At 39.9% G+C, this 21,599-nt stretch overlaps 1 protein-coding gene across 2 annotated transcripts in view; it reads right to left on the reverse strand.

The window, feature by feature from the left end:
* Positions 1–20,973, reverse strand: part of SVEP1 (sushi, von Willebrand factor type A, EGF and pentraxin domain containing 1) — a 179,184-nt gene extending 158,211 nt beyond the window's left edge. For both annotated transcript variants that reach the window (XM_032860832.1, XM_032860831.1), the window contains exon 1: positions 20,355–20,973. In XM_032860832.1, the coding sequence (XP_032716723.1) occupies positions 20,355–20,885 (531 nt within the window). In that variant the 5' untranslated portion in view covers positions 20,886–20,973. The remainder of the gene's footprint in view (positions 1–20,354) is intronic.
* Between the last annotated feature and the right edge of the window lie 626 nt (positions 20,974–21,599).

The raw sequence follows: 21,599 nt of genomic DNA on the forward strand, positions 1-21,599 counted from the left end.
CTGCAATTCTAAATATTTTCACTATTATTTTAAAATCCTTTGGAAATTTCCAGCCAAGGCAACAAGACACAAAACCAAAATAAATATTACACTTCTTAAAGTTTCTGCCCCTTTTCAAACAATCAATATTAGAAAATAAGGAACTAGAAAGGGGCGCCTGGGTGGCTTAGTGGGTTAAAGCCTCTGCTTTCGGTTTAGGTCATGATCCTGGGGTCCTGGGATTGAGTCCCACATCAGGCTCTCTGCTCGGCGGGGAGCCTGCTTCCCTTCCTCTCTCTCTGCCTGCCTCTCTGCCTACTTGTGATCTCTGTCTGTCAAATAAATAAATAAGTAAATCTTTAAAAAAAAAAAAAAGGAACTGGAAAATGCATTCATCAAGGCTACCAAATAAAGTATTGAGGTCTTTATAAAAATCTTTTACACATTTCTAAGGAAAAATAGAGAAAAATAACAGAAATATAGGTGAGTGTTTTGACCAAAGAAAATAAAGACAAAAAAAAAATTCTATTTGTCAGAAAAATGGGAAAAACATTTAATTTCACTAAATCAGAATAATGTGAGTTAAGTAACAGTAATACTATTTTTTTCACTTCCCAAATAGCCAAAGATCTTTTTAATTAAAATTTTATAAAATTTATGAGGAAACAGCTATTTCTACTGGGGATGCCACATGGACTCGTAATATTTGGGGCACAGTGTGACAAAGTGACAAGTCTTAAAAATTTCACACGATTTGAACTAAAACTCTTCATCTAAAATTATCTTCAGGAAATAACCATGGATACACAGGGGAAAAAATTAAAAAGATGTGTATCCCAGAATAATCTGCAATATAAAGAAATGGAAACAGTATAAAATTCAAACAATAGGTACTGTTTAAGGAAATTACAGGGCAATCATGAAATATCATTAAAATTATACTATTGCATAATAATACATTTTTAAAGTAGGTAACCCAATATGATGATTTTATTACATTAGTGTGCATGTATGTGTGCCTGGACTGCATGTGTGGACATGTATGTATTTGTATGGCTGACAGTATACACATCAAAATGTTGACTATCTCCTGGTTGTATTTAGGGAGTTATATTGACTTCTATTTTGTAGTTTCATATCATTTCTAAATTTTTACTTTCTCCTCTCTATTCTTCCCCTGAGAAATGTCATATGAACTCGGAACTCGGGAGTCTTACCTATAGATAATGACTCCTAAATCTACATTAAATCAAACTCTTTAACTCACAAGGTGAAGTCCCATTGGTCCAGTGGACCTTTCTGCCTCAATGTTCCACAGAAATCTCAAACTCAACATGTCCTCTCCATGCACAAAGAAGGGTTCCTTTCTCCTTTATTCAAGATACATCAAATGTAGCACCATCATCTATCCCACTGTACAAGTCTGCATCTAGGAGCGATTAGGACGCCTCCTTTCTGATCTATCATCTACAGTCATCCATCCAGACCTATACCCTTCACTTCCGAATTATCTACCTACCTTGAAATCCTATTGTTCTAGCCTCAGTTCAGGTACTTCTGTCTGGATTATTGAAAAGCACGAGTTACTTTAAGGTCTCCAGGTGAAGTTGCTCTTCTTTGAATTCATTTTCCGACATACCCTTAAGGCTATTTTTCTGAAATACTAATCCATTCATGTTTTAAAGCTTCCATTATTTTCCCTCTATCTATAAAGTGTAAATTTCTTTACATGTCCTTAGACTAATCAGTCCTATACTTCCAGCCACATCCCCACCACACTCCATCTCCTGCCTACTTCCCCAAACTACCTCTCACACTATGTTCTCATCACAGGGATCTATTGGAAGGTTTTGGAACATACCATTCTTTCCTTATGTTTGCTATACCTGGAAGTTCTTAAATCTTTCCCATCTCCTAACATGTTTACCTCTACTTTTAATAACCTTTCAAAATCCAGATTAAAGTTCACCTTCTCTTTGAAATTCTCCCAAATTCTTCTGCTGTGCATATTAAATCCAATTCAATGTTCCCTCAACATTCCATTACACTTACCCCATCATAATTATAGTTAATTTATCTGGCTATATCCCCAAGCTAAACACAAGATACTCTAAGGCAAGAATTAACTATTTTATTTTCACCCAACTGATGATCAAAAAATTACTATGAAACAAGTGGATGAAAGAATCAATAAACATATGCCTTAATACTCAACATGCAGAATAAGTTTTAAGCCAAACACTGTTGTTACAGTAAATCCTTTTCTGCAATTGTGAAATGAAAACTCTTATAAATACTACATTTAAACTTATTTCACCAAATCCAAATGGAGCCTCTATTTTATATGAGGTACTATGCTAGGGTTTTTACTTATGCTATTTGATGATACAATAGAACCATTAACTAAAAACAAATAAGCCAAAGCTAAAATAATGACAGAAGTCTATCTGGGAAGAATATTCTACAGTAACTAAGTTTTCCTGTTTATATTATAATACAAAATAAATCATATTTAGGTATCTAATATGTCTCATTTATTTTAAGTATTTACTGAGCCTTCACAGACTAAAATTCTAGTATTAAAAAAAAAAATCTTGGCTCGAATAACATTTAGGCTATTTGTTATAGTCTAGCTAAATCACAGAAGAACCAGAGGGTCAAAAAAGAACTTAATCTCAGATTTATGGTCACAGAGTTTTTCCACCCACATACATGCTTTTGTTATTAAACATGGACACAAATCACTTTCAAATGGACCCATAGGGACAGTACATCAAATTGGGAAATGGTGTGCACAGGAGTTGATGGGTAGTAGATTAACTTCAGACTGTAAAAAACAACAGAATAAATAGGCAAAAGAATAAACAAACTTCTAATAACGCTGAATTCCACTACTCATTCAATAGACACACAAGAAATAAAGAAAATCTGGATAGCATAAAGACATCAGAATCTGAATACAAAAGAAAAAGGGCTCAATGACATACCGTTTTTAAGTAAATTGTTAATTTGCTACAAGATAGCAAAATCATATTCAACTTGACTGTTAGTTTTGTTATGAATAAATGTATAAGGTGATTTCAGTTGACATGTTAAATGCCTGTGCAATATGACCAAGTGAGAGCACTTACAGTCAAAGATGTGATGGAACTTTATCATGTGCCTCACATTAGGAGGGTAAAGAAAAAAGTAAGATGATCTCAAATGATGTTTGGACATCGGTTTATGATTTTATAAATGACTGAAGCGAAAATACAGCAGCACTTACTTAATAACACAGTTATCATACACCAATGGGCAAAATCATGTTTGAAACAGTCTCACTAAACTCAGGAAGAAGACAAAAATGCCCCATCACCTCTATGTGCGAAGTCTAGCTAATCTAATGAGGCAAGGGAGAGATCAAAGTGTAACAAAAAAATTATTCATATTTCAAAAAAAGAATCAAATTGAAAGGAAATATTGGGAGATATTGAGAGTGCTGCACCAGAATATTTTAATTGCAAAATTTTGTAGTAAAAGCTGACCAGTAATACTTAAAAATTTAACTATGGTAGATCTACATGACAAAATATACTTGAAAGGTAATTTTAGGAGAATTTTATGGTATGGGAAAATTTTCATTAAAATAAAATAATTAAATTAAAAATTATAGACTGCAACTTTACTACAGATCTACATATAATTATATATGTATTTACACATATACATAACAAGAGTCTGAGACAAAACTATAATAGTTATTATATTTTCCTATTTTATCTAAAACTAATGGGTGTATTACTTCCATAAGGAAAAGAAGCAAAAATTGTTTTTAGAGAAATACTTGTAAATGGAAGTTAGTAAAGGGTTACCCTCAAAGGTATTTTCACAGTTTCAAGATAAAAATTTTTTTAGGAAAGATGTTTTAAACATATTTCATTGCCAATAAAAATTGGATATCCACTTTATTAGCTTAAACAAAGTGGGAAATTTATTGGAAATATACAGGAATATCTCTCCAAACCCAAGAGCAAGGAGAAGAACTGAGCCTCAGAAGGGACTGGAACCAGGGGGTGCCTGAGTCATCCAACTCTTGGTTTCAGCTCATGTCAGGTTGTGATCTTGAACGTACCCTGGTGGGGCTCAGTGCTCAGCATGGAGTCTGCGTGAGATCCTCTCTCCCTCCGCCCCTCCCACTCATAGGCTCTCTCTCTAAAATAATACAGTCTAAAAAAAAAAAAAAAAAAAAGAGGGACTGGAACCAGGAACAACCAAGCTGCAGGAACCAAGGGCTACTCCCTCTGATCTTCCATCCGTCTGTTTCCTTCTGGGGCCATGCTGTTTCTTGTCTCAGTTTCTACCAACACATCTTTGTTCATTCCTTATACTGATGGGATGCCTCTGGTTCTCTGTGCATAGTCTTAACTTTATATTGCCCACCTACTGGCAGGAAAAAAAAATCTACTCCCTCGGGTCATTTTTGTGTCCTACTCCAAATGCCCAAGAGAAAGAATATAAATGATCCACTTCAACCTCTAAATTGCCACTCTCGATCCAAACAGAAAGGGACAGCCTCTCTAGGTGGGCAAAGGACTGAGGATGGATGTGGTTCTCTGTGAAAAATGATTGTTGACTGACACAGACTGTAGAAGAAACAAGCTACAAAGAAAGGAAAGGATTGAATGCTATGCTTGGACTTATCCAGTAGAAAAACAGTTTTGAAAATTTATCAGAGCAAACTGTCCTTCCAGATAAACATCAAATGCCAGGAAACGTGTAGATTTTGGGGAGAATTCAATCGTAAAATTTTTCCTCAGAAAGTAGAAAAATCTTATAATTCAAAACTGTCAGGGAAGAAACGATGTCTTCTTACTAGGTATATTAATAGTATGTATGAAAGAAAAATTTATCAGGAGCTTAGATAATATAAAGGACACAGATAATCTAACCATTATACTGCAAATATTTGGGCTTCAGGAACCTAGCTTTTCAAAAAAGCCAGACAAATGTACGGACACACGGAAATTCAAAGGGGGTGGAGGTTGAGAGGAGATTTTAAGTTCATGAACCTACTGTGTTTTTTGTTTTTTATAGTTATCCTAAATTTATCAAAAAACACATTTAATTGTGATATTTATTAGCATTCCAAATAAATGACATTTTGTTTTGTTTTTCTTTTTATGTTTGTTTTGTTTTGTATTTTGGCTTGTATAAATGACATCAATTACCATTCTAGAGCAGAAGATTCTGTGCTTCATATATTAAAATAAAAAACCCTGAAATTAAACCCCAAATGATCTGACTTTAATAAATTAGAAAACTTATTATATGTAAAAAGTTAAATCATCCATCAGTGACTCTAACAATATTTACATATGTAATCATTCAAAAATGTTGGCTTTTAAAATTGCTTTGAGAATAATATAGTCTGGCGGATTAACTAATTCTTATAATTTAATTACATGCTTACCCTTACAGTGTCAGTGTTCCCTAAATATGCACTGGATACATAAAGAAATCTAGTTCATTACCTAAGGTATTTAAAGACTTTTCCAACCATTGGTGATTATGGAGCTAATTGCTAAAGCGAGGATTCTTTTTACCTGAAGAAACTATTAGAAGAGTCATAAGGAGATTTTGTTTTTCTTTTGTGAAATGGGATGGTGCATGGAAAAAAAAAGGAATATTATGATGCATGGGAACACTGTGTATCCCAGATTTAAGATAAACTGAATTTAGCTGGAAGACCAAGTTTTGTACGGAGATTTGGCATATAAATTTATAAACCTAAGTTTAGGCTATACAATAATTTGAAAGAAGGACTAGATGTACCTAGGACGAGGAAAATGACTTCTGTTGAGTCATGTTTGTACTTCAATCAAGAGTGTGAGGTTGAGGACCTATTATGGATTAGAGAAACCTAAGAATATAGGAATGGGAAGAGGCCAGGGGTAGAGGTGCTGCAAACCATGGCCTAGGGGCCTTGGTCTCTGCAATGGCTGGTAGTTGTAGCTGTGAAGGCACATGAGGTGGGATACGCAAGCCAATGAAAGTATATTGCACAAAAGAGGCATATAAGAGCGCTGGGCTGTGTGGGGGTCCAGGGGGTGGGAGAAAAGGGCGACCACTTGGGACTAGCAGGGGTTTATAGAGTGTCCATTCAAATGACAGTCTCCAAATGTTCATTCCTCCTGGTCCTGCATGTGCTCCAGGAGGCCTCCTGCTTGGTCATCCACAGACCGAATCCCCATCACAGTTGCCCTTTCTACCTCACGTTTTGCAATGAACGTCAGGTATGTACCAGAGGACCCCGCACCTAGAAGATCTTCAACAACAGAACAGGGGGTAGTCCTCCCCGGTGGTTAAGGATTTAGACCCCGGCTCAGACGGCCCACGTGGGGATTTCAGTACCTTGATTTACCAGCAGCATAACTTTGGGTCAAGTCACTTATGTCCTCTGTGTCTGTTTCCTCCTCTGTACTTATGGGATAATAATACTAACCACCTGGGGGAGAGTTTGCTGTTGGGAGGATTTAATGAATTCATATGGGGAAAAGGGCTTAGAGTGGTCCCTGACGAGCAGTAATTACTCATCACCATTACCATGATTAGTAAAAGAAATTGCTAGCGTGTTGCTGGAATTATGTCTGTCAAGCAGATAAACCAGACAATGGAGCCAACATTTTGTTCAAAGCTGTGAATGAAAACAAATAATCCTATTTGTGGAGACTGAGAAGATAGGTCAGGGGGTTTGGGAAAATTATGACTCTCTAGTCAATGACCATACGATCCCACCAGAGCCAGGAAGGAGGGGATAATGCCCTGGGCAGAGGAACAGAAAAAGAGCTTGACCTTTGCTGTTATGAGAATGACACTGAAAAGGGCAGTGCGGACAGTGATACGGAGAGGGGATGCGAGTTCACAGTTCGGATGCCTGCAGATGCCCTTCCGAGCTCAGTGCATGGAGTTCTCCACAGAGGTGTTGTGGGGTTGGCCCCCTTAACCAGATTTAGGGGGAAAAAGGTAGGGAGTCACACCTGCCTGAGAGTCTACTCACTGTGGATTGCTCCCTTGGGAAAGTGATCTGAAGAGTGAATTGCCTAAAATTATTAAAATCCGTCATTTGAGAAGTCAAGCGTCCCCTCAATAGTCCTTTGAGAAGATGTCATAACCATCCTCATTCTAGTTTGAAATCAGAGAAGCATAATATTCTCCTTGATATACTAAAATTCAAAATGCTAAATAGCCAAAGATATGTCTTTTCCAGAACTCCAAAGTTATAATGAATATCATTTTCTACCCCGGGGCATATATAAAATCCAACAAGATATGATCTCTGTTGTCATCAAATGGAGGGGAGACAGGCATCACCTCCACAACAGGTGCTCTGATGGAATTACATCCCTTGTTTCCCTATCATTTCCTTATTTAACCAGCTACGTCCCTACAGTATTTCTCCACATTTTGGAAACATGTTAAATAGGTGATTAGCGATTACTCGGCAAACCCTTGCAAAGTTCTCTGTTGCTAGGCCTTCGACAACCTCTGCCTACTAAATTGATAGTAGGTCTTATTCCTTGAAACAGTAGGAGATAACGGAAATTTTGAAAGAGCAGAAAGTGAAACAAAATAAAGGAAAAGCCACTGGTGCTTTCTGGGTCTGTAGACCAGCAGATGGTGGCCCATGTGTGTTCTTTAGAGAATTCCTCCCCTTTCCTCAGATCCCACTTTCTAGGAGTCCACATAACTTCTGACTACTGGAGTTGTCTTGCTTCGTGGGCAACCAAGTCACTTAATTCAGCTCCTTTCTATGGTTCTCCTCCATCCATGGAAAAGTCACACCTCTTCACCTTATAATGTGCCTATAGGGCAGGCCATTCCTGAGGCCCCTTCTTTCCTGCAACAGCAGAGCCTGTCCATATGTCCCTGTTGTCACATCCCACACTTCCAACCACCAGCATCTGTATCTCTTCATCGGAGGGCTTGCTTTGGTGCCTAGAGACCACTTTGCCCACTTGCAGGGGAGGTGACAGTGACAGAGAATCGGTGCCCTCCATGGGACCCCTCCCAACAGTGACAGATGAGAGCAGGTCTAGAAATGCCACAGATCCCTCTCAGTTGTGGTCATTCTAAAGCTTGAAATCTACACTGGCCACCCGGTGAGGCTCAGCACTAGTTATCTTTTCTGTTGTTGGTTCCCTTCCCTGTCTCGCATCCTCAAAGTAGACTAGGATCAACGCCCAAAGAAGCAAATTGCTCCTGAATCCTCATCTCAGGTTCTGCTGCTGCTGAATCCAAAACGGAGACACTGGCCATGTCTCTGGCTTGCTTCTTCTCCATGAAATAGGCAGAGAGACAAATGAAAGCTTCTGCCCAAGTAAATTTCCAACCAGTATAAAAAATGCTCATCTCTTTGCTGAGTTGCTGATAGGAAAGCACTATGTGAGGGACAGAGAGATCTGCTTTCAGTATGAACACTGCTCTCCTCCAGGATCCCAATGCCTGCTGTGCTTCTCTGTCTCTGTTTACCTCTTGCTCCCAAATTCTCTCCTGATATAGACTAGAGTTGGGTACTGGGCAGGAGGTGACGGGGAATTGATTTTGGGGGGTCTGTTCTGCAAGCTGTGAACTCTGAGCGAATGTATCAGTCCCAGTTACTGGTGGCTCTCTTCAAAATGTGGAATGATCAATGTTCTTTAGGGTAAGCCACGGATCCTGCCAAATCTGGGACAACAGTGAGTTCCACATAACATCCTGTTGCAGATGAGTATTTAAAATACAGATTTTTATTACCAACCAGACACAAAAAGCCTAAACTTTGGTGTCTTTTATTGCTAGAAGATTCCAACAATAACTGCCTGAAATCATTACTTCTGAAGCAACATTTAAAAGCCAAGTGTGCATATTTTGAAGGAAATCGTGACTAAAAAGAGAACAATCTTGGCGAGAAAGAGTAATGTGAAAAACATAAACAAAACTTGCTTAATTTCTTTCAAAGTGAATTTCAGATTCATTTGGAAAGGTAAAGCCCGTAAAATAGGATTAAAATGACAAGGCTTGCAAATATGACTCAGCTGGTGTAGGTCAAAATGTGTGAGCCAAGTTGAAAGAAATGCCAGGATCAAAACACACCATCAAACAACACATCTGAATGTGCCTGAACATTCTCCATCAACAACAGCAGGCAAACAGACTCTCCTTTACTGCACAGGACCAAAAAAAAAAAAAAATCACAATAAAAAATGAAGCTTGAGAGTTAGAGAATTAATTGAGGAAAATGGGTCCTTTGAGGCAATCATTTCATTTACATGTGATAACATTAAAGGGTTAGCGTCCTTCTTCCTTGAGACATGTTCTTTGATGAGGATTACCAGCAAGAGTGAAAGACACTGACAGGGCAGTGGGTCAGCATCCCTCTTGGTGTGTGACAAGACAAGGAGGGCCACATTCTCCTGACCTCTCAGCAAGGTAATGGAGTCTGTTTCGTCCACCATCTGCAGCCTCAACACCCTGCTCTGTGTCACGTCATGGCCAGCTGTCCAGGCTCCTCTCCTCAGTGATTGACTAGCTTGCCAAGTACTGGGGAAAAAAAAAAAACCAAAAACCAAACAAACAAAAAAACCCACTATCGTCTGTGTGCAGAGTTGTATGTGAGTCTGGATTCTCAAGATCCAGTGTGGCACCAGGACAGAAGAGAAGGACAGCTGGAGTGAGTGACAGGATCTGAAAGGTCAGCGCCACTTTCAAACCAGTATGATTCTCCAGCCCTAAGAGACCCAATGCTACAGCATTCGGCATCTCTCTGATAAAGAAAAGACTAGAATTCTATCATTTCAATTTCTTGATAATAAGTGAAAGTATTATTTCATTTCTTTTTTAAAGATTTATTTATTTGGGGGGGGAGGGAGAGAGAGAATCTCAAGCCCACTTCCCACTGAGCAAAGAGCCCCACACTGGGCTCAAGCTCAAGACCCTGAAATCATGACCTGAGCCAGAATCAAGAGTTGGACACCTAACTGACTGACCCACCCAGGTGCCCCTAAAATGTCATTTTATTTTTTAAATTCCCATATTGGGGAATAGAACACAATATTCTCCTGAATATTTAAGATAAAAGCTGAAACATAAAAGGGGGCTCATACTTGAACCCAATCACTTCTGGCTATGCCTTCAGATACCCTAAAGGTAGGTCTCCAATCACCTGTGCCCAGGTGGACAGGGATGTTTTACTTCCTACTATGCAGTGCGTGTTCACTGTAAATACTTTTTCAAAGACAGTAGAAATGGATTACTTAAATAGGTAAATATGCTACCTGTAGATAACTTCTGTTAAGATTTAAAATTTTTCTTCACAGTTTTTTCTGAGTGTGTATATCTAATGAAATTGGACCTATGTTATATATACAGTTTTATATACTGATGGTGAACACCCACAGAAAGTTTCAGCTCATGTAATATGCTGATTTATTCTGTCATTAAATAGTTTTTAAAAATATGATTTAAGGGGCGCCTGGGTGGCTCAGTGGGTTAAAGCCTCTGCCTTCAGCTCAGGTCATGATCTCAGGGTCCTGGGATCAAGCCCCGCATCGGGCTCTCTGCTTGGCTGGGAGCCTGCTTCCTCCTCTCACTGCCTGCCTCTCTGCCTACTTGTGATCTCTGTCAAATAAATAAATAAAATCTTTAAAAAATATATGATTTAATTGACTATAATACTTTCCTGTGTAGATACAGTATTTTTTTAAATCGTCTTGAGTTGTTGGAACTTGGTGGTTATTGCCTCTAGTTTCTGTGTGGAGTGTCAGCCACAAGTTACCCTCCTGGGGAAGAGGGTTCCCCAGGCACTCCTTCTCCCCTTCTCTTCAGCCTTTGGCTGATGGGAAAGAGCGCTCTCGATTTTACAAAGGCAAGCTCCCATGTGCCCAGAACTGTCTATTCCTGGGGAGGGAAGTCCATTTAATTTCAAGATTCAGTATTAGGAAGCTGTGCACCAAAGTCATATTCTCCATGAGCAGGCGACAAGGCCGTGTGCAATTCTCCACCTGCCTTTTATGCTGAATTATAATTTAACTGATCTAGAACTCAGGAGAGGCGAAGGAAGGTACAATTTACTGAGCCCTCCCAAACCATAGCCAGATTGTTTCTAAAATTTTCCTACTCCAAGCAATGCTGGGATGAATATCCTTTTACAGAATCTTTGAGCATGTCTTAAGTTAGTATTTTACAAGAAATTCTTTGATTTGTAATTACTTAGTTTTCAGATTTTTTTTTACAACTCTATAAACATACTGACAATTTATCATATTGCTCTGGAAACAAGCTACCAAGTTTTTATATATATAGATGTATTATGAATGTTCTACCTTGAAAGGAAGAGCTTGAAGACATAAGAAAGAAGGGGAAAGACCCGGGGGGAAGGTCTTCCCTGGCTGAGGGCAGAGACCTTGCTCTAATTCATGTAAGGAAGTATGGATGCACTTGAGTTTGGAGGCAGAGCTAATGAAAATTTGAAGAGGTTCATATCTGAAGAAAATAAAGTGTATGTATTTTAACCACATACACGTACATACATTTAAAATACCACCTTTGAAATTTTGTAAAAAAAAAAAAAAAAAAAAAAACTACATTTTGGATTAGCAGCCAATATAACCTAAAACCAGGTATGGCAGGATGGGCATTACACAATGAAGCCTATTAGGAGAGGTTCAGCAGGAATAAAGGAAATAGTGCATCCAATGTGTGTATCTCAAAATATATTTTGCTCACTCTAGCAGCAACTTATAACTGGAAAAATATCCAACTTGGATTCTACTTATTTAGTGACTGAGTCAATTTACTAAGTAAATTTGCTTTACTTAGTAAATGATTCAATCATGGAGTAGGTCCTGCAAAGAACTTTCTTTAAAATGTTTTTCTCTACTAATATTGTAGGAAGTTCGTTTTTCCTTAATTTGGGATTCTGTCTATTCACATCTAGAAACAAGGTAGCTAGCACCACTGCAATGTACGTAGTAATGAGAATCTGTCCTCAAGTGGATAGCTTTCATGATTCCTACAGCTCTGAAAGAAATATATGCTCTGAATTTGAAAAATCTTTACTTCTTAAGTCTTTACACAAATAAAACAGCAACTGCTTGAATGACCTCATGAGGAGGACAGATAGCAAAGAAGATGCATACTTTAAGAATCTTTTTATGAAGATAGATAAGTAAATACATCTACTAATGTGTTGCAGATTTTACCTTCTGACCACTGTCATTCATTTCAAGCAGAGCACTCTAACAACATCCAACATACACCGTCAGCTCTCACCGAGTTCTCCCTATCCACAGCTGGCCTCCAAAGCAGAGCAGGTTACTGTATATAAGCAGAGTCTATGCCAGAAATCCATTCTTCACATGGCCTGGGAGCTTTAGAGAACAGTCTCAAAAATCAGGGAAAGGGAGACACAATACAGGACAGGAAATTAGGTGTAATGTATTGGTGTCTTAACTGGACAGCTTACTCTAGAAAAACCAAAGAAGCACCATGCTTCCTGAGAAACATTAACTTGGGTTTACTAAATTAATGATAAAAAATATTGATTTTTATTTTATAGTGTGCATTTCCCCCCCCCATCACTTTCAGTTATAATATTTTATTTGGGAGCAGATGCCATATTATTTAGAAGCTTCTGGCTCCTGGGAAATGAACATAAGTAGTTTTTGTTGCCAAAATTTAGATTAATTGCTCTGGAACTTTGATAGTTTTTATTAAAAGAAGTATAACCAAGCACAAGGGTGAAGATGTTTCAGTTAGGGAAGGCCCAAGTCTTCCATCTTGAGCTGAGTCGGGCCAGTGCCATTTGAGGAAGAAATAAAGTGGGATTTCCAAAACGTCCCTGGTTAGACACAGGCTCTTCCTGAACACTGAAATGGCAAAGACTGCTTATTACCTCCTCAGCATCCATCCTTTCCTCCCTCTTCAAGGATGGGCATGAGCCCAAGTTGTCCCAAATGAGATCTACACGGAAGTACTGTGTGGACAGCCACAGAGTCTCCTGAAAGAATGATGTGACTGTCTTTGCCCTGTCCTCCTCCCTGGGGTCTGGCATAAGCCCCTGATGGTTAGAAGCTCCAACAGCCATCTTCGACCGCTGGGTCACTGGGGTGACCTGAAGATGGTGGAGCAGAGAACTGAAAGGAGAGACTCCAGACCCCTGAAGACATCACAGACCGGCCCTGTTAGAATTTTCTAACAATTTTCTTAAAAAAAAAAAAAAAGATTTTATTTATATATTTGTCAGGGAAAGAGAGAGAAAGAATGTGCACAAGCAGGGGGAGCAGCAGATAGAGGGAGAAGCAGGCTCTCCACTGAGCAGGGAGCCCGATGTGGGACTCGATCCCAGGACCCCAGGATCGTGACCTGGGCCAAAGGCAGACCCATAACTGACTGAACCACCCAGGCACCCCTCTAACAATTTTCAAAACAATTTGAGACATAAATAAATGTTTATTGTGTTTAAGCCAGTGGTACTTTAGATTTTTCAATTACATCCAGCTAAACCTACTCCTAGATAATTCAGCGTTTAAAAAGGAAGCTCAGAAGATAAACTGGAAGGGATTATACCATTTCAGGCTCTGCCAATGATTGATCTATATCAGACTATGGAATAGCAATCAGGATCATGAAAGGAAACTCCATGAGCCAGGTGGGAACTCTGATGAGTGGAGACAAATCACACCCAGAATTGCAATGTATTCCAATTTGTCAAGGGGAAGACAAAAAAGTTAGATTTTTTTTTAAACTGCTATCTTCTGATTTTAAAGTATCTGCTAGTATTATAAAATATATTGCATGGGAGGGGTGGGGTGGGAAAAAATAAAATATATTGTATATATGTAAACACACAAATGTGCACATATATACATATGTCCAACTGAAAAGTATCCATTGAATGAAAAGGCCTGAAAACTGTGGTTTATGTCTTCTGGGTTAGTGTTTGGCTTTATGTCTTAATATAACACTTCTATAGCTCTAGGAATGGAATCTTCTACTTCTCCTTAGCTTTTGATATAACTCAAGACCTGGAGGTAACATGGTCAAAGGTAGGTGAGGCTAAGAAGCGGCAGGCAGGGGAGAAAAAGACAAGATGACAAGTCCGAAGACTGGACTGACTCTGCCTGTGGCATTTACTTAGTTTTGTGACTAGCATTTAGTTACCTAACTTCTTCCAGAATCTGACGCTGTTCCTATAAAGCTCAAATCTTCAGAACAGATTCTGTAAAATCTTAATATGAAAGCACTGTAAAGTTATAAATCTCTTTACAAATTAAAGGCATATCTGCTCAAGAATGGACACACTGAGTAATTCGGTGGCCACTCTGAAGAGATACCCTCTCTGAGCACATTTATACCAGGACGACATGGCAAGAGGTAGGGGATGGGAGAGACTTTCTTATCCTTCAACCACAGAGGTGAAATAGGACAGAACAGCCCATCCTCTCTCTGTGTCTAGGCATTCAAGTCTTTGCCCAAGAGTTCTCATGATATGGTTCAACCAAACACAACATATTCCTGGCAGCCAACAATGATGACAGAAGCAGCAGGTGTACATCTGCTTATCATTCTTCTTATTATATTATCATTCTTATTATTCTACTTCATGCACTGAGGACTCATTCAATTCCTTCATTCATTCGCATTTCCAAGGTTTGGCTGGGATAACGAAACCAGCTCCTATATAAGACCAAGGTAATAGGAGAATTGTTTAAAAGTTTAAGCACCACAAAAGAGAGGCCTTTTCCAGAGGGGCATTTAGAAGCTTATCTTTTCAGTATTGAAACAACTTAGCCTCTGCATCAGTGAGCAACTCTTGACATCTAAATCATGCTCTGAGTTTGCATGAGCTGAATCCACTGCAGATTGTATGACTCCCCCTCAACCTTTTCCTCTAGAAGGAAAGCTCAAACCTCCCTATTCCTTCAGGATTTGGACTAGCAGAAAGCCTGCTGGAAAATGTACAAAACCTATTCTTGGTCTACTGTATGAAAACAAAATGGCTCTAACTTTATTCATCAGGGTTTTAATCTAGTGCCATCTCACACATTTCCAGATTTTATTAGAAAACTTAACAACAGATCCTTTCCTCCCATAAGGCTGAGAGAGCAGACTTGCCTCCTGGTAAAGGTGTGAATGTGTACTAGTGTGGACGTATCACAACGATGCTCTTTCCCTAGAGCTAGGAAGATAGCTGCTGCCCATCTCTTCCTAGTCTTCTGGCCATCTAAAGCTCGAATTTTTTTGTGAGACAGCACATTCCCCACCAGAGGATCATATTTCTGGAACTCTGGAACGTTGGAGAAAAGCAGAAATTTTTTCCAAAAGAAGCTTCACGCTGTTTGTTTAATAGATATTTAGTGAACGTGAAGTAGGAATGAGGGGCTCTGCTTTTATTATAAACTTGAAATGCTGAAGAGGTGGAGAGCCTTGCATTCATAGCATGACCAATCTAAAAGATGCAGTTTAGGAAAGGCAATTTATAAATACACGGCAGAGAGAAAAATGAAGAAGAAAGGTCATTATGAAAAAGTCATTCCTTGGAAAGGAGAATCTGAAGAGCTTTTTGTTTGTTTTGTAAAAGGTTTTCATGCAATTAAGTTCAAGGTGCTAAATCTTCCTCCCATTCATTGCCTGTGTTTCTGCAAAGACCTGTGCTACCTGTAGATGCACTGCTTTAGTCCTTGCCCTCTTTGATGAGGGCTGGGGGGATAATGTCTAAAAAGAAAAGGCCTACACTGCAGTTTATCCATTGAAATAAAGTGTAATATACTGAAAGCTAACAGCAAATCTCGTGCTGGTAAAGGAAATTCTACATCTTGGGATTTTTACATAAGAGGAGTCAGGTGTATGGACTGTTAGGGGCAGCGATGGACTTGCAAGTATGTATCTACGTTTATGTTATTGTGCCTTATGTGTTTGTCTGCCTGTGTTTATGTCTGTGTATGGTTGGGTGGACATTCAGTTTCAAGTGGAAAAGGTTTGAAAAACTAATTTTTCTTGGGAAAGTCATTAACAACCTCAAAAATATCCCTGTGATATTCACTTTCCCAGCTCACAAACACAGTCCGTTCCAATAATACCATTCTGCACACACATGGGAATCTGATGAAGTGTCTCATTTCCCTGATGAAATGTATTAAGTTTCAGATCCAAACCCGAACTACACAGCTTTTTTTTTTTTCAAACTAATTCTGCAATGAAACAGGCTTGTCTAATCCTCATGCAGAAACCCCTATTCGAACTTCCACTAATGTCATTTTTAAACATCACTCCTCTTCTGTTGATTTTCTCCCAATACCATATTTTAATTATACCTAACAATACTCATCAGCGGTTTGGAAAAGTTACAGTAAAGATGCGTTAAGTTTCCAGGTTTCTGACCCTCTCCTGCACCTTCACATAATCCAAATGAGAAAAGAAAAATAAAATCAAAGGGAAGGTCAGTGAACACCAACTTTTGAGAAGTCTCGGCTTGTTAGATTACAAATGGATCCAGACTGAAGAACAGCACTGGGAACCTTGTTGGCAATTTCCCTTTCCAAGACAGGATGTAGTATTTGGAAGGAGAAGGCTGAAGACAGAGTAGGTCTTGAAGCGAGCAGTGTGTACTCGATTCATTACCCATTTAACTGTTTTGGATCAACGTACTCAGAGGCCCCAGGCAAACCTGGCCAATCCAAACAGAGGAGTGAGTATATGGCAAGTTTTTCCCTGATGCAGCAGGGTTCTTCTCAGATGGAGTGGGTGGTGACATCAGGAAAAAGGCCAGCCCTAGGACTTCATGAGTACTTGGAGTGGGGGCCAACAGAGAACTGGATTTGCAAAACTGAACCCTGCCTATGAAACAATTCAGTAAAAGGAGAGCATCTTTAAGGAGTTACTTCATCTCCTAGAGGCAAAAGCTTTTCAAACCTCACAGGAAATGAAAAAAAGCATAAATGAAAAGAAAAATAAATTCAATCAGTTGATAAAATGATAGAGGTTATCACCATGAAGAAATTTAGAATGCAAGTAAAACACCGAGAAAAACAACTTTCTTCATACTTAGCAGTGGGAAGGTTAATACCATCAAGATGCAAAGGGCATTTGCAAATCAATAAGAAAAAGAACCACCCTCAAATAAAAAATGGATAATAACCCCCAAATATTTTAATGGATATCCAAAAAAGCAGAGCTATATATGGCCAATAATATATGAAAAAAGTGTTCAGACTCACTAATAAGGAAATGCAATTCAAAATGGGACTCTTTCACATATAAAGTGGGACAAGGGGGTGGTGTTCAAATGATACTAAACCTGTGTTGGCTGCTTCCTAAGGACTAATCCAGGTACTTAACATAAGAGTACAATTTGGTACCAATTTTCTGCAGGACAACTTGGCACATGCCTTAAAAATGGGCAAACTCTTTGATGTATCAGTTGCTGCCACTTCAGAAATTTGCATTAAGGAAACTATTAAAGATATGAACAAAACTTTAGTCACACAATATTGTTTATAACAGCCTAAATATATAATAATAGGTATTCACATGGTAAAAATAAAGGCATATTCTATGACAGAATACTATGTGACTATGAAAAATGATAAAGTAAAAGTATATTTCTTATTATGGAAAGAAGACTGAAAATATGGTGGAATAAAAAGTCAACTTACAAAAGAGAATGTACAATATAATCTGTTTTGGGAAAACACTGCTTATGCATGAACAACAACAAAAAATACCTATTATTTAAAAAACTGAAAAAAGTCAAGAAAGGTGTGTATCACAATAGTACAGTGTATTTACAGGAAATTTGTCTGATTATTTCATTTTCTATAAACCATATATTATCAGTAAAATAAAATGTATTTAAAAAGAAAAAAAATGAACCAAAGAGACTTCAGCAAGAATCCAGATACAGAAGATATAGTCAGAAAATCAACAATGTTTCTGTAGAACAAGAATAATCACTTATAATTGAATTCGAAAAGGTGCTATTCACTGTAGCAATATTGAGTAGAATATAGTTCGGTCTAAATTTGGAATTGTATGCAGGACTTAATTATTAGAAATCTACAAGCTTATTGAATGATATAAAAAGAACCGGTTATAAGTGGACATACCATATTTTCGACTTGGAGGGAACTATTTTATAATAATAGTAATAATAATAATAATATAAGTAATCTACAACTTAATTCAATATTTTCTATATTGAAATCAAAATCCTGATTGCTTTCATTTGAAATACGTGAAAATGAATTAAAAATCCATAGTAAGTAATAAGTGCATAAGAACTGATTTCAAAGGGATAAGAAAAAAGGAGAATTTGCACTGCCAGATATTTAAATATATTGTAAAGTTATAATAATTCAATCACTGCTGCAAAGCTAAATAATAATAAATAGATAAGACAAATTAACAGAAAGATCAAATACACATAAGCATTTAGTGGATGATAAAAGTAGCATTCAATTACATTGAGAAAGGATTTTCAAAAAGCTTTCAAGCAAATGATACCAGGACAACTTATTAACTACTTACTAAAAAATAAAACTGGGTATCTCTGCCATACCATATACTAAAATAAGTTCCAGACGGATTATACTGTTAAATGGAAAACCATTTCTCCAATTTGGGAAATGAAAAGGCCATTCTAGGAATGCAAGAAAATATGGGATCTTAAGGACAATGTTTAACAGATTTAAATGTATAAAAAGTTACATCATCCATCTAACAACACTGCAATAAACAAAAGTAGAAGGTAGTGACATGGAAAAACATTTGCAGCATATACAAATAGGAGTTACCACTGTTACTATATAAAGAGCTTTTACAAATCATTAAGATTAAGAAAAAAAAACTAACATGTACTGTCAGTGCAAAATGGACAAAAATTATGACCAGGTAATGATCAAAGGAAAAATACAAATGCCCAGTAAATGTACTGGAAAATGTTCATCCTCAATAAAACTAAAAATGTGAATTTGCTGAGATGATACCTCTATTCAACAATGAAACTGGCAAAGATATTTAAAATAATAGTACATGTTATTGGTGACCATATGGCAAATTTACTGCTGTGATACTCTGCTGGTGGGAATGTAAATTTACACAACCCTCTAGGAGAGAATTGGGTAGTGCGCATCGAGAAGCTTACAAGTGTTCATATTCTGAAGTCAGGAACCTTCCTAGGGAAGTAATCAAAAGGGCATACAAGGGGCGCCTGGGTGGCTCAGTGGGTTAAAGCCTCTGCCTTCAGCTCAGATCATGATCCCGGGGTTCTGGGATGGAGCCCCGCATTGGGCTCTCTCTGCTCAGCGGGGAGCCTGCTTCCTATTCTCTCTCTGCCTGCCTCTCTGCCTACTTGTGATCTCTGTCTGTCAAATAAATAAATAAATAAAATCTTAAAAAAAAGGCATACAAATATTTGTGTTTACCACAACTTTGTTAACAAAAACCCTAAGCGTCCAATAATAGGTGACAAGTAAAATAAATGACGGTGTATGTATTCAGTGGATTAGTATGCAGCTAATGTAGACTATAATAGACTAGTGTAGATCATTTTTGATTTAACAAATGAAAAATGCAGACTACAAAACAGCAAGACACCACTGTGGTAAAAAGTATGCACAAGCATACTGGGCGACTGTTCAACAACATATAAACAGTGGGTTTTTTGTTTTTTTTTTAAGGGTGATGGGGTTATAATTCCCCCCCTTTCCTCCTTTCTGTTTCATTCATTCCATAAATATTGGCTTGCTGGTATGCGTCAGACATTTCTGTACGTTCCAAATTTTCTTCAACTGAATATGCATTACTTGGTTAATCAGAAAAAGTTAAATTACGTAAAAGTCCATCCTCTATAATTGACTTCCTCTTCCAGATGCTAAAAATCCTATAAAGGTCTCAGAGTAAAAGTAAGACGCTTAGCATGCAGTGAAATGAGTATCAAAAACATAAAATAACACAAAAAGGAATTGAGGAACTTTAACTATTCAGGTCGCTCTACCTCTTACCTTTAGAGACACTTCATAACACACCCACACTCACCTGTTCCAGCTGGGACATGGTCTGTCCCTGCAAGTGCGAACGTGAACCGCATTTTAAGGACCCCTTCCTAAGAGGGCCCTCAAAGAAGACCCATCTGAAGAGCCTGCCATCTCACTAAGCGTTTAAAACCCATGACCCGCCGGGACCCCCTCTCAACAACAGGAAGGTAGGCAGGACTCTGATTCTGTGCACTGGGACTTGACGTGGGTAAGCAGCGGCTTGCCGGAGGGTGAGCCCCGGGTTGGAGGTGAGCCGGCAGCAAAGGATAGGCAGGGCCGGGTGGGGGCGAGGGCCGGTGCCCGGAGGGGCGGGCGCCTTACCGCGGCTTGCTGGAAGGCGCCCTTGGTGTAGGTGCCGCCGCCGCGGTAGGTGATGGCCGGGATCTCGCGGCTCAGCAGCGCGCACTTGTGCTGGTGCGCGCGGCTGTGGGAGATGTAATCGACGCGCGGCACCACGTTGTTCTTGGACGAGAAGGTCACGATGGCCACGCGCGTGGCCGTGGACACCACGGGGAAGTCGGAGAGCAGCTTGCGGACGAACTTGAGCTCGCTGAGGAAGTTGGCTTGGCCCACGCTGGACGACTCGTCTACCAGGAAGACGAGCTCCAGGCGCTCGCTGAGCTCCCGCAGCCGCCGCACGCGCCGCCGGAACGCCTGGCCCAGCCGCTCCACTTTGCTCTCCGCCGGGTCCTCGCCGGGCGCGGGCGGCGCCGGTAGCCGCCCAGGGGCTCCGGGCGCGGCCTCGGGGAAGAGGCGGAAGCTGAAGTTGCGCGACGGGGACATCTGCTGAAAGGTCGCCCAGCCCGAAACGAGAGCCAGACCCCAGCAACAAAAGGCCAGGCGCGGCCACATCGCGCTGGAGACGGAGCGGCCGGGCCGGAGCGCAGGCGTCGGCCCCGGCGCGGAGGGACGCTCGGCCGCCCGGCTCGCGGAGGGGCGTGCGCGGCGCGGGCGCGGGCGCGGGGCGGCGGCGGGAACCTCGGCTCGCTCTTATCCCAGCCTGGGGACACCGGCGGACTCCCGCGGCTCCAGGGCTCGCGGGGAACGGCGCGCGCTCTCTACCCCTCGCGCTCTCGCCTTTTCCCTTCCCTCTCGCCTCCTCCCTCTCTCTCCGAAGCCTATAAAATGTTTGAAGGAAAGGGGGCAGTCAAGAAAAATCTCCCGCGTCCCTCCTTCTCCCTCTCTTCCTCCTCTCTCTGTCTCTCCCGCTCCCCTCGCCTCTCTCCTTCCTCTATCTCTGCCTCTATCTCTCTCCTCCCCCTCTCATTCTCCTCCCGGGATCAGGCCAAAGACTCGGAGATTCCATGACACCAGAACCCCGCGTCTGTCAGGCTGTCAACATTCCCGCAGCAAGCGCACCAGCGCCGAAGCCCTGATTGATCCCATATGTCTGGCAGGAGCTGCAGAGGAATTCACTGGAGATGGATCCAGATACCGAGAGTGCCACAGTAATTGGAAACACTTTGTAGAGGAAAACACACACGGACTGGCCAGCGGGTTGAAAGCATCCTTTGAAAACTGCTTGCTCACCTTTTGTATCTCTTTTCCCTCCCCGCCGGTGCCCCA

The sequence above is a fragment of the Lontra canadensis genome, unplaced genomic scaffold, assembly GCF_010015895.1.
Source record: "Lontra canadensis isolate GAN:19392208 unplaced genomic scaffold, GSC_riverotter_1.0 scaffold19, whole genome shotgun sequence".
Classification (NCBI taxonomy): Eukaryota; Metazoa; Chordata; class Mammalia; order Carnivora; family Mustelidae; genus Lontra; species Lontra canadensis.